This window comes from Topomyia yanbarensis, unplaced genomic scaffold (genome assembly GCF_030247195.1).
Source record: "Topomyia yanbarensis strain Yona2022 unplaced genomic scaffold, ASM3024719v1 HiC_scaffold_530, whole genome shotgun sequence".
NCBI classification, from domain to species: Eukaryota; Metazoa; Arthropoda; class Insecta; order Diptera; family Culicidae; genus Topomyia; species Topomyia yanbarensis.
In genome coordinates this window covers 4,466-17,786 of record NW_026683748.1, presented here as the reverse complement: position 1 = coordinate 17,786, position 13,321 = coordinate 4,466, and the positions used below count along the sequence as shown (strand labels likewise).

Here is a 13,321-nt window from a genome sequence, read left to right as displayed (position 1 = left end):
TCTAATTATGTACTTGTAGTCGCAATCACTAATTGAAAGTAAACAACGTTTTCGCTCGTGGACAGCTTCTGCCTAGACTTCCTACAGCATGACACATCTTATCGGTATGTTATTTTGTTCTTGCCGAGGGGTCTTCCGAAGGGTTACAATACTCCCCCCTAGTATGACGTGACGCAGAACACGGATTACTATCATTTGACCCTATGTCAAGAATCGCCAACTTAACCGCTGGGCGCTCGTATATCCCATTCATAGTTTGAACTGTTGCAGATCTTACTTGATGATCGGTTGCCAGCTTTGTGCCAATTACTCTGCCCTTTGGCCAGCAGTTCCTTGGTAGATCGGGGTCAACAACTATAACGATGTCTCCGACCGCAATAGGTTTGGTTTTTGTAAACCATTTCGATCGCCGAGTTATTTCAGGAAGGTATGATTTCACCCAGTGTTTCCAAAACTCATTAGCACATACTTGAGACATTTTCCAGTTATGAATCAATCCATGTGCACTATCATCAAACGTGGTAAGTGGCTTGCATCCATTTGAGGAACCCAAGAGTAGATGATTTGGAGTCAGCACAACACCATCTTCTAATGGCGGTACGTGAGTCAACGGTCGATTATTAATGATATTCTCGATCTCTGTCAAGGCGTTTCGCAGTACTTCGTCAGTAAATCTTTTCGTTGCCATAACATGTTTAAGGTTCTTTTTTACTGATTGCACCAGCCGTTCCCAGCATCCGCCCATATGCGGAGAGACAGGTGGAATGAATGACCAGCGCGTACTGGTGCTGATGAACTCTCTCATGATGCGGTCATGGTCTACTTCCTGGCTGGCGATTTTCAATTCCTTATCAGCTCCCTTAAAATTGGTTCCCTGGTCGCTGTATATCACAGTGGGTACACCTCGTCGTGCCATAAAGTTACGCAGTGCTAGTATACAGGAGGTAGTTGTCAACGAATGAGCAATTTCAAGATGGACCGCCCGTAGTGTTAGACAAGTTATCAATACTCCCCAACGTTTTTCTGTCCTTCGTCCTATAGACACTGTGAAGGGGCCGAAATAGTCCACGCCTACGTAAGAGAAAGGGCGCGAAAATGCAGCCAGTCTTGCTGGTGGGAGGTCTGCCATAAGAGGAGGTCTTGGTTGTGCATTTAGAATTTTACAGGTGTTACAACCGCGTCTGATTTTGCCATATGTCACTCTGATCTTGGGTACGTAAAAACTCTGTTGAATTTCATTGACCACGGTCTTGTGATTTTGATGGTGAAGGCGTTCATGGAAATCGTGAAGGATTAATACAGTGAGCCTGTGGTCTCGTGGCAACAAAATTGGGTTTTTCGCTTGCGTGGAGGCAAATTTACAATTATCGATCCTGCCATGGATCCTTATTATACCTTCCACATCTAACATGGGAGAAAGGTTGAACAGTGTGCTTCCTCTTGGCATAGGTACTAAACATCGTGGTTCTACAGCAGACATCAGTGAAAACTCTGCTGGGAAGGCTTGACGTTGAGCTATGCGAATCAGGTAGTTATGTGCCTTACTTAGATTTTCCTGGTTCAATGGAACGGTTTGAATGGGTAGACATTTCGCCTTTTTGTACAGGTTATTAACGTATTGAAAAACCCAACCAACAACTCTTAGCAGTCGCTCCCAACTTGAGAAATCTTCCGGATTCACAACTGCAGTTATCGCAACTCGATGAGATAAGAGGAATGCTGGACGTAGCTCTTCGTTGGTTTTGTACATTATTCTGGTATCTGGTTGCCAGAGATCTTCTCGACCCCAAATGATGTTTGGACTCCGAAACCAGCGGCTGGAGGATGATAGATCCGGCTTCCGATGCCATTTAGTACCGTCATCGGCAACGTTATCTTTCGTGGAAACCCACAACCATTCACTGGGATCAGTTAATTCCAAAATTTCGCCGACTCGATCGGCCACGTACTGAGTGTAACGTCGATGATCGGACTTGAGCCAACCCAGCACGTTTCTAGAGTCTGTCCAATACACTCGACGGCAAACACGAAGAGAAAGAGATGCTTCAATTGATCTAGCTAATCGTGCACCGATGAGTGCAACCTGTAGCTCCAGTCGAGGAATGGAGACGAATCTTAGCGGGGCTACCCTCGTTTTAGCGCATACAAGTGAGCATTCAATTTGCCCAAGTTCTTCGAATCTGAGATACACCGCGGCCGCGTACCCTGCCTCACTCGCATCCACAAACGTATGAAGTTGTACATTATTCGCAGAGCTTGCTGAGGTACTGAAACGATAGCATCGCGGTACTGGTACGTTTTCCACGTCCGGTAATACACGCAACCAGCGATACCATTTTTACTGTTGGGCCTCCAGTATCGGCTCGTCCCAACCGACATTTGTTCTCCAAACTTCCTGGAGGAGAATTTTTAAAAACACCAGGAAGTGCCCTATAAATCCAAGAGGGTCAAAAATCATCATGAGAACTCTCAGCATCTCGCGTTTGGTGGGAGGTTGTTTGCCGCTTAGTATGTCCTGATCACACTGGGGTGAAATTTTGTAGGTAATTGTATCTGTTGATGTATCCCACCACATCCCGAGTACCTTCTCGGTAGAGCTTGCAGAACCGATACTCAGGTTTTTTCTGCAGTTGGTGCATTCTGCAACGCACAAAGTACTTGCTTGAAATTGGATATCCATTGATGAATTTCAAATTCCGCGTTTGCATGTATGAACTGAACTTCTTTCGCTAGGCGAATGGCATCCTCCTGTGTTTCTACACTTATGAGCAGGTCGTCGACATAGTGACCTTTCACTGTTGCATCTGCAGCATCGGGAAAACGCTCAGAGAACTGGAGAGCGTTGTGATTTTTAACGTATTGCGCGCAGCTTGGTGAGCAGCTAGCACCGAAGGTCATAACCTTCATGACATAAACATCTGGTTCGTCGCCTTCAGTGTTACGCCAAAGGAACCGCTGACTGTATTGATCCTCATCTTTCACTAAAACTTGGTGAAACATTTCACGCACGTCGCCACCGACGGCCACTCGATGCTCACGAAACCGAAGAAGAACAGATGCGAGGGATGTGAGCAGATCAGGACCCGTCATTAACACGGAGTTCAGCGAGACACCTCGGACGGATGCGGCGGCATCCCACACGATGCGTAGTTTACCCGGTTTATTGGGATTGAAAACGGGAAATATTGGTAGATACCAAGTGCGTGGGTGTTTTACTGAAACTTCCGCTGGCGTTAGTTTTCTCATATAACCTTTTTGCAAATATTCATGGATTTTATTTCGCATCGCTTCTACCAGCGCGGGATTTTTGCGCATTCTATTCTCCAAGCAGAGTAGACGTCGTAGAGCAGCCGGTTTGCTATCTGGAAGGCGAATGTCATCGTACCACCAAAGCAGGCCACTTTCATAGCGGTCACCCTTACGATGAGTATATTCACGTAATAAATTCGATGCCCGCTGGTCAGCCGATGATAGCAAAGGTTTTTCTGGTTTGGTAATTCCAATTCCTTCGAGAGAGAAATATTCTTTCACCAAACGGTTAAGATCGGTTTCATCTGGTTGATCGCAGAGTGAAACGTGCATGCTATGGTGAAGTAGCTCATTCCGTTCCGTAACAACGTTATCGGAGCAGTTCCCAAATACGACGCAGCCAAGACGCGTTTTGGAAGCAGGTCCTTGGATACCTTCCTGGCTGTTTATGGGGTGACCTAAACGACAATTATTCATACCGATCAGTAAGCGAGGTCGGGCGTCCTGGAAAGAATCAACTGGAATTCCTCGTAGATGCTGATATTTTTCCGCGAGGGTTTCGATGTTCACCGTTTGACTTGGTAGGTATAGATCCTCTACTGTGTGAACGTTCTCCAAATAATAACGCTTCGCTGCTGGTCCGGTTCCAGAAATTTCAACGGACACTCGTCTTGAGCTACCTTCATGCCGGCACGTATCCCCTGTCCACTTTAACCAAAGCGGATACGGTTCCCCAGGTAGTTGCAGGGTTTCAGCTATTTCCTCGTCTATTAAGGTTAGCGACGAACCGTCGTCAAACAAGGCATAGGTTTGAATTGTCATTCGAAGACCGTGTAGAACAACAGGAACTATTCGAAACAACACGGAATCGATAATTCCTCTATGGGTGTTGCATGGTTCCACTGGACCGGTGTTATCACCACTGTCTTCACCAGCGAGCGCACGGTTTGTTGTAGTTTGATTGATTTCCCTCGTATCGTTGTGCAGCATACTATGATGTTTGTATCCGCAGCCGTTGACACCGCACTCTTTTCGCGAACGACATACGCCGGTGTGTTTACGTAGACATCTTCGGCACAAACCGCGCTCTCGTACCATTACCCATCTTGATTCTACATCTATACTCGTGAACCTCGGACAGCAATCAGTTGACGTCCATCTTCCGTTGCAGGCGGGACACACCCTCCATGTGGCAAGGGTCTCTTCGTCGCGTCCGGAGCGTGGGTCGGCGCTTTCTGAGTGAACGTTAACAAATCCATCATTCTTCCGAGTCTTGCGATTATAAGGGGTATCACTGACCGCTCCTGTGAAGGGAGAGGTAACGAAACAGGCTGCTTCGACCAGAGTGTATAGCCAGGAGCTGAATTCACTGAAGTTTACATTTTTTATACACCGACGGTGCGTGGCCCAATTAAGTTTAACCATCGGGGGTAGTTTCTCAACGAGTTCCTGCAGTAATGAAATGTTGCAGAGATACTCGTTTAGCTGGCATGCTTCTAACGTTGCAGTTAAGTTGGATACGGCGATACCGAAATCGACCAGAGTGTTAAGTTTGTCAGCTCTTGGTGTTGGTAGTGCCTGAACCTTTCCGATTAGGGATTGCACTATAATTTCAGGTCTCCCAAACAGCATTTTTAGCGTGTCTATAACACCATTCACATTCTCAGGGTGCAGAAGCCGGCATCTGACGGATTCCAGTGCTCGGCCGCGCAAGCATCGTTGCAGACGCACCATATTTTTTGCCGATGAATACCCACACATTTCGGTGGTGCTTATAAATGTAGCATAAAACATAGGCCACTCTTCGGGGCTGCCATTAAAGACAGGCAACTCTTTTGAAACAGCCTGCCTTGCTGCAACCTGACAACTCGTCAGAACACCCGTTTCAGTGAAACAGTTCGCTGAACACTTCGAAAGAATTGGCTCATCCTCTAGGGGCGGCGCTGTCGGTTTCTCGGGCGACCTTCCCATCGGTATACTGTCCAGCCATTGCTCGACCTCATTCCCGGGAACCCCGGCTTCTGATGCTACTTCGCTTCATGACGCTTCAGACTTTGCTAGATCGTTGAGAAGTTTGCTTTTCTTCTCGAGAAACTCCCGGCGCTTTACTCGTGCTGCTGCGGCCGCTTGTTCTTCCTCTTGTCGTATACGCTCCTCTTCTTCCAATCGTCGCAACTCCATCTTAATCTTTGATACATTTGACCGTCGTGAGGGTGTTGTATTTGTTGGCTTTTCTGGAGTCGAATATTCCTTCTTTCCGGTTGCCTTTATTTGCTCCAGCAGCATCTTTGTGCATCGCTTACAGCACCAATCTATATTTTCGACGGCTTCGGTGACCGCTGCACATGTGAAGTGTGACCATTTTTGGCAGTAGTCACACTGCACCATCTCTTGGTTGTCGGATGCATCGCACTCTTGGCAGCTACTCTCCACGACATCGCTCTCCTCGTCAACGGTATTTTTTGTGGATTTCTTGGGCATTGTTGATTATGAGTCCCGGTAAACGAGATTTTTAATATTGCGAAGAAAACAGTGTTTCCGTGATCGTAACAAATTTATTCTGGATTTGTTAAAAATCTCCTGCAAGCATTTTAATGATATCATTTTCATCATTATAAATAATAGTCCACTCACGTTTAGTGTTCCCTCGTGGGTAGATTACCTCGCTTTGACCGGGAAACCTAACCTCCAATCCAACTAACACTAATGGTTATAATATGGTTTTAATTATAATTCATATAAATTCAATTACTATCATCTTACCCGGGGTAAAGATTTGATCGGGATTAAACCGGCTTAGTTATAATCTATATAAGTTTGGAATAATTAGTATAACAACGAAATTCAATATTAGCGTGCTCTAATTATGTACTTGTAGTCGCAATCACTAATTGAAAGTAAACAACGTTTTCGCTCGTGGACAGCTTCTGCCTAGACTTCCTACAGCATGACACATCTTATCGGTATGTTATTTTGTTCTTGCCGAGGGGTCTTCCGAAGGGTTACAATAATGTATTTGATGTCTTCAGTAAAGTTGTTCGCAAAAGTAAGAGCTACAAATTTGCTGAAGGCAATATTTCAATACAATCGCTTCCAAGATTTTTTTCAAAATATCTCGCTCTTAGGGGGATTAATCAGAAAAATCACAATACCAAAAGAAAGGGCATATTGGATGCTTTAAATTCTCCGAAGATACTATTGACCTAAAATTATTCGTTTTGGCGCTAATAATACATTGAATGTTTTTGGTCTTATTTCTGGCTATGGGAAATAATAAAAAAATTTCGTCCGCATTTAATATTAAATATCTCTTTTGATAATAGTTTCAACAATCTGTAGTTCGTTTGAAAGATATTCGTATAAGCTTTCTAAAAATATATAAATTGCTTAGTTACGTCGTCAATTTCGGCAGCAAATTTCAAAAAACTTGCAAAGACGCGATTTTTGCACCTTCAAACATTCATATCTTGGAAACTAAACATCAAAATCAAAAACCATTTAATAGTGTTCTGTCTGGGTGATAGGTCTTTAATTTTAAATTAGTTTGGATAAGATCGGTTCAGCCCTTGCTTAGAAACACGAATGAGAGTTTGTCCGTTACATACACACACAGGCACACACACAGACAAACACACACAGACATTGTCCCAAATCGTCGAGCTGAGTCGATTGATATATAAGACTCGGCCCTGCGGGCCTCGGAAAAAAATGTTGAAAGTTTGAGCGAATTCTATACATTTCTTACCTAAGAAATGTAAAACAAGAAATTTAGAAAGTTGTTCAAAATTCTCATGCGAGGGTTTGAAGAACCCCCCTCCCCCATTCTCTTGCGAACGGGCCTGACTTTATAATTTATTGTTAGACATTTCTGTTCAGTTTTTCAACCATACGTCACAGAATTGTGCACCAAAGTTTGAGAAATAATTAATATAATGAACTGTCAGTAAATTGTCGGCAATGGTGGAAAAATTAAGAAAATTTCTTTCTAAAAGAGCGGCATAATATAGTAAGACCCGATTTTATCAGTCCCCCCGATTTTGTCAGCTTCATATGAAAATTTATAGTTGGTAGTTTGATGGGCTCTAGCAGATTGCGCTGTCAGACCCCATTAAGGAAAATTTAAATTAAATAATCAGAAAGTGTTATGAGGCATTATCTAGAAAAAATCGTGTAAATTTACGTCTCCTTACAACGACATATACGAGCATCAAAAATGACATAGTTTTACGTTTGATTTTAATTTTACATTTACATGAATTGAGTCACGTAATTTTACTCCACTTGTGGCGTTTCTTTTAAATGTTGAAGGGTGTAATTTTATGGCACTGCGCATGGAAAGTACATCTTTCATGTAAAATTAAACAGAACACGGTTATATTTCGTTATTTCGTCAATTACGGTTTGTTAGATTGTGGCAAGTTTGGATTTACGTCAACGATAAAATTTAGATTTTTTTTTGGTGTACTAAAGAAGAATATTTTCAGAACTTCGCTTTATAAAAAAAAGAAGAATATATGTCCCAATTTTGTCAATGTCCCCGTTTTATCTGCCTAAAATTCACCAAGTGACTTATAAAATCGGGTGTTCCCTGTACATTTTTTTATTTCGATTATAGAGGTTTTAACCTTATTGTCATTCGCCTCCTTGGGTTAGAAAAATCTCATGAAAATTTTCTAACCCTATGTGCGGGGTCGGGACTCGAACCCAGGTGCGCTGCGTACAAGGCAATCAATTTACCAACTACGCTACGCCCACCCCAATGTGTACATATTTATTTATTGTCGCGAAATTGTATTTAAAGATGTTGAGTGAATATTTCCTTTAACAAAATTCGCAGAATGAACAATCCGGATTATTTTCTAGATGTTCCACCGTTAACCGCTACAAAGTACCAACTTCTATTTCGATGTGTCAACGTGCTCATAAATATTAGTTTTAATTAATTTTTTCATGCTACTGTCCTAGTTCCATCATATTCCATAATCTCGTTTCTAAACACACTCATTCGTTCACCCATCCAAACCACCCAGAACGACAATGATATGAGTGCTCAGTATCCGTAGAGTCTCTCCATTCGTCACACACGAACCGTAAACTTCTAAAATCTAAACATTGGAAGAGCTAGACACAAATGACACGAAGGAAAAAAACAGAAAAACAACAAATGAGTAGACAACTGACACTCCGCACCGCACACACAAATCACAAAAATAATGCAGCGCCAGCATCCCGCCTGCTACGAGATGCGATTCCATAGAACGAGTGCCGGTCGGATCGTGACACACGCAGCACCAGCAAGCACATATTTTCTTGATCCACCCGGTCGCTGGTTCGTTCACCACAAGTTGCATTTTCCATTTTGAGCTGCTGCTGTCACCGTTTGTTGTCTCGCTTCGACACTGGCGGTATCTTCTTTTTCTCTCTCGCGTACCTTTCCTTTGCTGTTGGTTGTATTGGTGAACAGGATGATACGCACACATATATTTCCACGACGAATGATGGTGTTTTAATGGTAGAGGCGTGTTTAAAAATAAAACCAATTTCGAAGGAGAGCGAGCAAGGTGAAAAAACTCGCTCTCTTTCCCCTTCACTAAACCGAGCGGTGGTGGAATCCCCACAGCCCATCACCGCTTATACACCTATATGGTAGCCCTCGCAAGAAAATACATACAGATTTCGGCGGCTGCCAAAGGCGCCTCGATCGACACGGAGATTGCTGTCACATATAATTTCCCCCCATTTCAGACTGCTAAGCAGCTCAAGCGTCCTCCACCCCTTGTACCCTTACCAGAACCAAAGCGTACGGTGAGCGAGGAGCCTTTTTGTGTGTTTGTCAGGCATAAACTTCGAGATAATAAATTTGTGTGTTACTGCTGCTGGCTTGCTGGGTGGTGGTCGGTTTGTTAGGCGGCTGCAGGGTTTGGACCATGCGGTGTTGCCTCTAGGTTGTACTATTTAGAGACTGCCAGAGGCTAGCAGCTGCTGAGAGTGGTAGCGTGGTGCTGTAATCGCACTGCTGTCATCTCAATGTTTGCCTGACTTTGAAACGGTCCACAGTGCGGCCGTGGGAGGCTGGTGGGTGGTTGAATGTTGTACGACCGTGGGTGCCCTTGGATAGATGCTGCGGGAGTGCTATAATTGAGCATACTCACTGGAGCACCGCTCGTACCGCAACCCGTGTCGGATCATCAACACCGGCCGTGTCGTACCAGTCAGTCAGTCCGTCGAGGAGAGTTTTTCTATGCGCGCTCTCTTCGCGCCTACTTATCGTTCCGTTGTCATCTCGCCTGCAATCCCCCGCATACTATTCGTTGCTATCGTATAGAGTCGTTTTCATCGTTGTCGTCGTCGTCGTCGTTGTTGTCGACGTGGAGTGTCCTCTTCGGTGCGGCCGTGAGTACGGGAGATTCTTTTTTTTTGCTTGATGCTGTGTCGCTCCATCGTTGGCCACCTCAGCCGTCGCTAGAAACTCCTCCGTTCGTTTCAATTCGCGACGGCAGGCTGATAGCGGCCCGTGTACTATGTGGTGTGGAATCGCGCGCGCCTCACTCTCTCTCTCGTGGCAAATGCGCAAAAAATAATAATAATAATACCAACCCAACCCAGCAATAACACACGAGTAGTGGCAGCTCAGCAAAAAAAATCAACAGCATAAGCAACACATTTTAACACACAGGCCGAAGCCGCTGCTGCTCGCATGAAATGTATGAAAATCTTTTTCACTTCAACCTTACACCAACGGCGGCGCGTTGACCAGATCGCAGTTTGTGTGTGAAATTCGTACGGCGCGTCGTCAATCTCGCGTCGTTCGTCGCCTCGGTAGTGGGACTTTTTGATTTGCTCGCTGGTCTCGTTCCCGGTAGACCAGTGTTGTGTTGGATACGCGCGCGGACTTTGTCGCTAAAAAAAGTAGTAACACCGCTGGAACACTGAAGAAGCACAAGAAAAACCTCCACCCAGGGGTTAGAGTCCTAGAACGAAAAATCGTGACATATTCCGTGTGCGAGTGTGAAATTGCACCTCCGGAAGCTATAGTTTGTGTGTTTTTCCTGGAAAATTGCACCAGGCTCCGAGATACCGATCGGCGGTATGGTCACGATTCCTGTTGACCGAGAACCTAGTTTTAATTAACCCCCTTTGTGTGAATATTTTGCCCCGAAGGAGCCGTCTTCCATCGCCGGGGCAGCGTGTGCAGTGTACAGTGGAGTGAAGTTTGAACACGAAACTTCGAGGGCTGCGAGTAAACAGACGAATGAAAAGTAATTGACGAGCAGATTTGATCACTTGGTGCTGCTCGGGCAGTGTTTGTGTGTGCGGCCCAGTTGGAACAAGTAAATATTCGTTTCGTAGAATCAATTTGGTGGAAATCTTTGACTGAACGTAAGAAGTGCGTGCAGACAGGGTTGAGTTGTGGCAGGACGTGGATTTACATTCAAAGAAATACCGATGGATTGGATTTGCGATTTGCGATATTCGATTCACTGTTGTTTTGAAATATCTGTACTTAAATATTCTTTAGCTACCGAGTCTTGTATCGCTTTCAAGAGCTGGACAAAAATTGAAAACAAATGATTCAAAATATTAACATATTCTGAAATTTTAAATCTGCGAAATTTTTTTCTTAAAGTTGTATAATATAAGTTAATTGTGTAATTGGGTAAATTTCTTTGCAGTAGAAACTTCATATTATGTAACACGTAGCCAGAATTTACCGGAAATAAGACTAAGTAATAGTTTATTGTTTTTGATATTTCCTCAATTGCTCAATATTAGTTTTCACTATAAATTACTCACATTAACTTTTAATTTTTATTTCTGGTTACCCAGTACGTTATAAGAATGCAGATTACCACCATTTGTTTAGATTGGAATATTGGAATCTTTATCACCACTAGACTAGTTTTTATTTTCGAGAATTGGAAACTTTGATGGTATTTACATGGATTCCATTGAAATTATTCCATCGCGTCTGATTGAGATTATTTTTCTCGTTCATATATAATAATTCATACATACAGTTAAGATTCGATTTTGTTAGTCTCATGACGAATTTTAGGGCGCTGATATCAGGACACTAAATCGGGACCATTTTTCACCTTTTGATAAATCCAGTGTTGTTCAAATATTCTTTCTGTGCATTTATGGATTTCATCCCAAAATATTTCATACAGTATTGCAGAAATAATTGCTTAAATCTTCCCGCGCCAAAATGAAAGAAATAGATTATTTGTATTCATTATTTAACTTTTAGTGAAACCTTTAAGAAGCCAATCAACCGTTCATAACCCAAATAGGAGCTGATTCATTCATATTTATTTACCCATTTCTGTCCACACCACTATTGGTATGTAGTATCCCGATCAGAAACACATAACAAAAGATTTCAAAACTATATCTCGCTTTGTAACTTGTTATAATTTTCTGTTATTTTAACTATTAACGATACCAAATTTATAAATTTTTAGTAAAGTGCCCTCAAATTTAGTCATGATTGGAGCTATAAAACTTGATTTATAGCGCTTCATAGCTCGCTACCTGCTTTACTTCGCCACACAATAGATTATCTGGGAATCGTATTTGTTTTTGAAAAAATATCTTTGCGGTAACTGTGATATCACAGGTATCGATTCACTGATCAAATCTGAAATAATGATCAGAGCCGTAGCGTGGTCTTCTGGCGCCCTTGGTGGAGTTTCAGTTTTGCGCCCCTTTGGTGTTTACTTTGGCTTTCTTTTTCAATTCGACCTTCGAAAACAATTTGTGTACATAAAAATGATCTCCATTCTCCATACTTAATTCATGTTTGACTGTCGTTGATTTCACTTATATTTCAGCCCCAAATCATTTACTGTATATTTATAAAATCAGTTGACGCTAGGTGTTTGAAGGAGAGGGAGGTAGCGTCTATTCAGAAGACTGTACATTAGGGTGTCAATGGTGTGCATGGGAAACAGGCGACCATCGAATTTAATAATAATTTAATAACGCACAATTTAATAACTGGTCGTTTAAGGGGTTGCGCAAAACGGCCAAAGTGCAAAATACTTTCACCCATGAAAAAGCATAAACGGTCCCTTAGAATATTCAGAAATTGAATACGATTTTTTTATGCTAAATGACTTAGGATATTATGTAACGTCGAGCCCTACTGCTACGCTAATTTTTTTTGAGATAGCCTTTATAGAACTTGAAAAATTCTGGATTTGAGTTGATACTGGGATTTTGAAAAGGCTACTTTTATATTATTTTCTATGCCAAATATCTTGGAAATGCACGAAACAACGGATCTTGTATCTTCTTACACAAAAAAAATGTTTTGACAAAAAATGCCTCTAAGGTACTTTTAATGTTTAAACTAAGATTTTGAAATAAAAATTTAAAAAAAAAGTTGTTTTCGAATTGACACCAGTTGTCAACGTCCATGGATTTCTAAAATACCTCGATGCTTCATGACATTGCATGGGGACTTTTTTTCGAGGTCCCATTACTTTTGAGGTGCGTCCGGTTTGAAAATGCAGGAAGATCATAAATATTGGCACTCTATCATATATCAAGTATACAGATAATTTTGGGAACTTCAAACTGATTGATGGATTGTTGATTACGGTGCATATCATTAGATTTGAATTACCAGTTCAAGGGCCGCCACGGCATTCCGGTTATATTCCAGACAGCACCCACCAATCTTTTTGCATGAGCATGTGTTGCTGATTTAGTTTCTCACATACTATTCGTTCCAGTTTCTAAAAAAATAGGTTACATCCAGCCCTATATCGTGTGAAGATTCAGACTTGTCTTATATCACCCATGATTTCTGTTTCTTCCTTCATATTTTTCAGTTTTCATTTTATATCTGGCTCTAGGCCGGTGCATAAATAAACTCTCCTGAAGTGACCCATAAATAAACTCTTCTGAAGTGACATGAACCTACGATGGATGTTGAACAAGATTCGTCATCAAAGACTCCGAGTTTCCATTTAAAATCAAACACATTGAACTGGGTTATACCATATCTTACCTTCTTTCGGATCAAAGCTAGTCCTCTAAGTATTGTAATATTCCGCAAGATGCA

At 42.4% G+C, this 13,321-nt stretch overlaps 1 protein-coding gene across 1 annotated transcript; it reads right to left on the bottom strand.

Moving 5' to 3' along the window:
* Positions 1 to 2,613: 2,613 nt before the first annotated feature.
* LOC131695786 (uncharacterized) lies at positions 2,614 to 4,983 on the bottom strand. The gene has a single exon (XM_058984309.1). It carries the CDS (start codon positions 4,981 to 4,983, stop codon positions 2,614 to 2,616), a length of 2,370 nt encoding a protein of 789 aa, XP_058840292.1.
* Positions 4,984 to 13,321: the final 8,338 nt, after the last annotated feature.

What these genes read in the sequence shown, in the direction of transcription:
- LOC131695786 (XM_058984309.1), bottom strand. Translation starts at nt 4,983, where the DNA reads ATGGTGCGTCTGCAACGATGCTTGCGCGGCCGAGCACTGGAATCCGTC.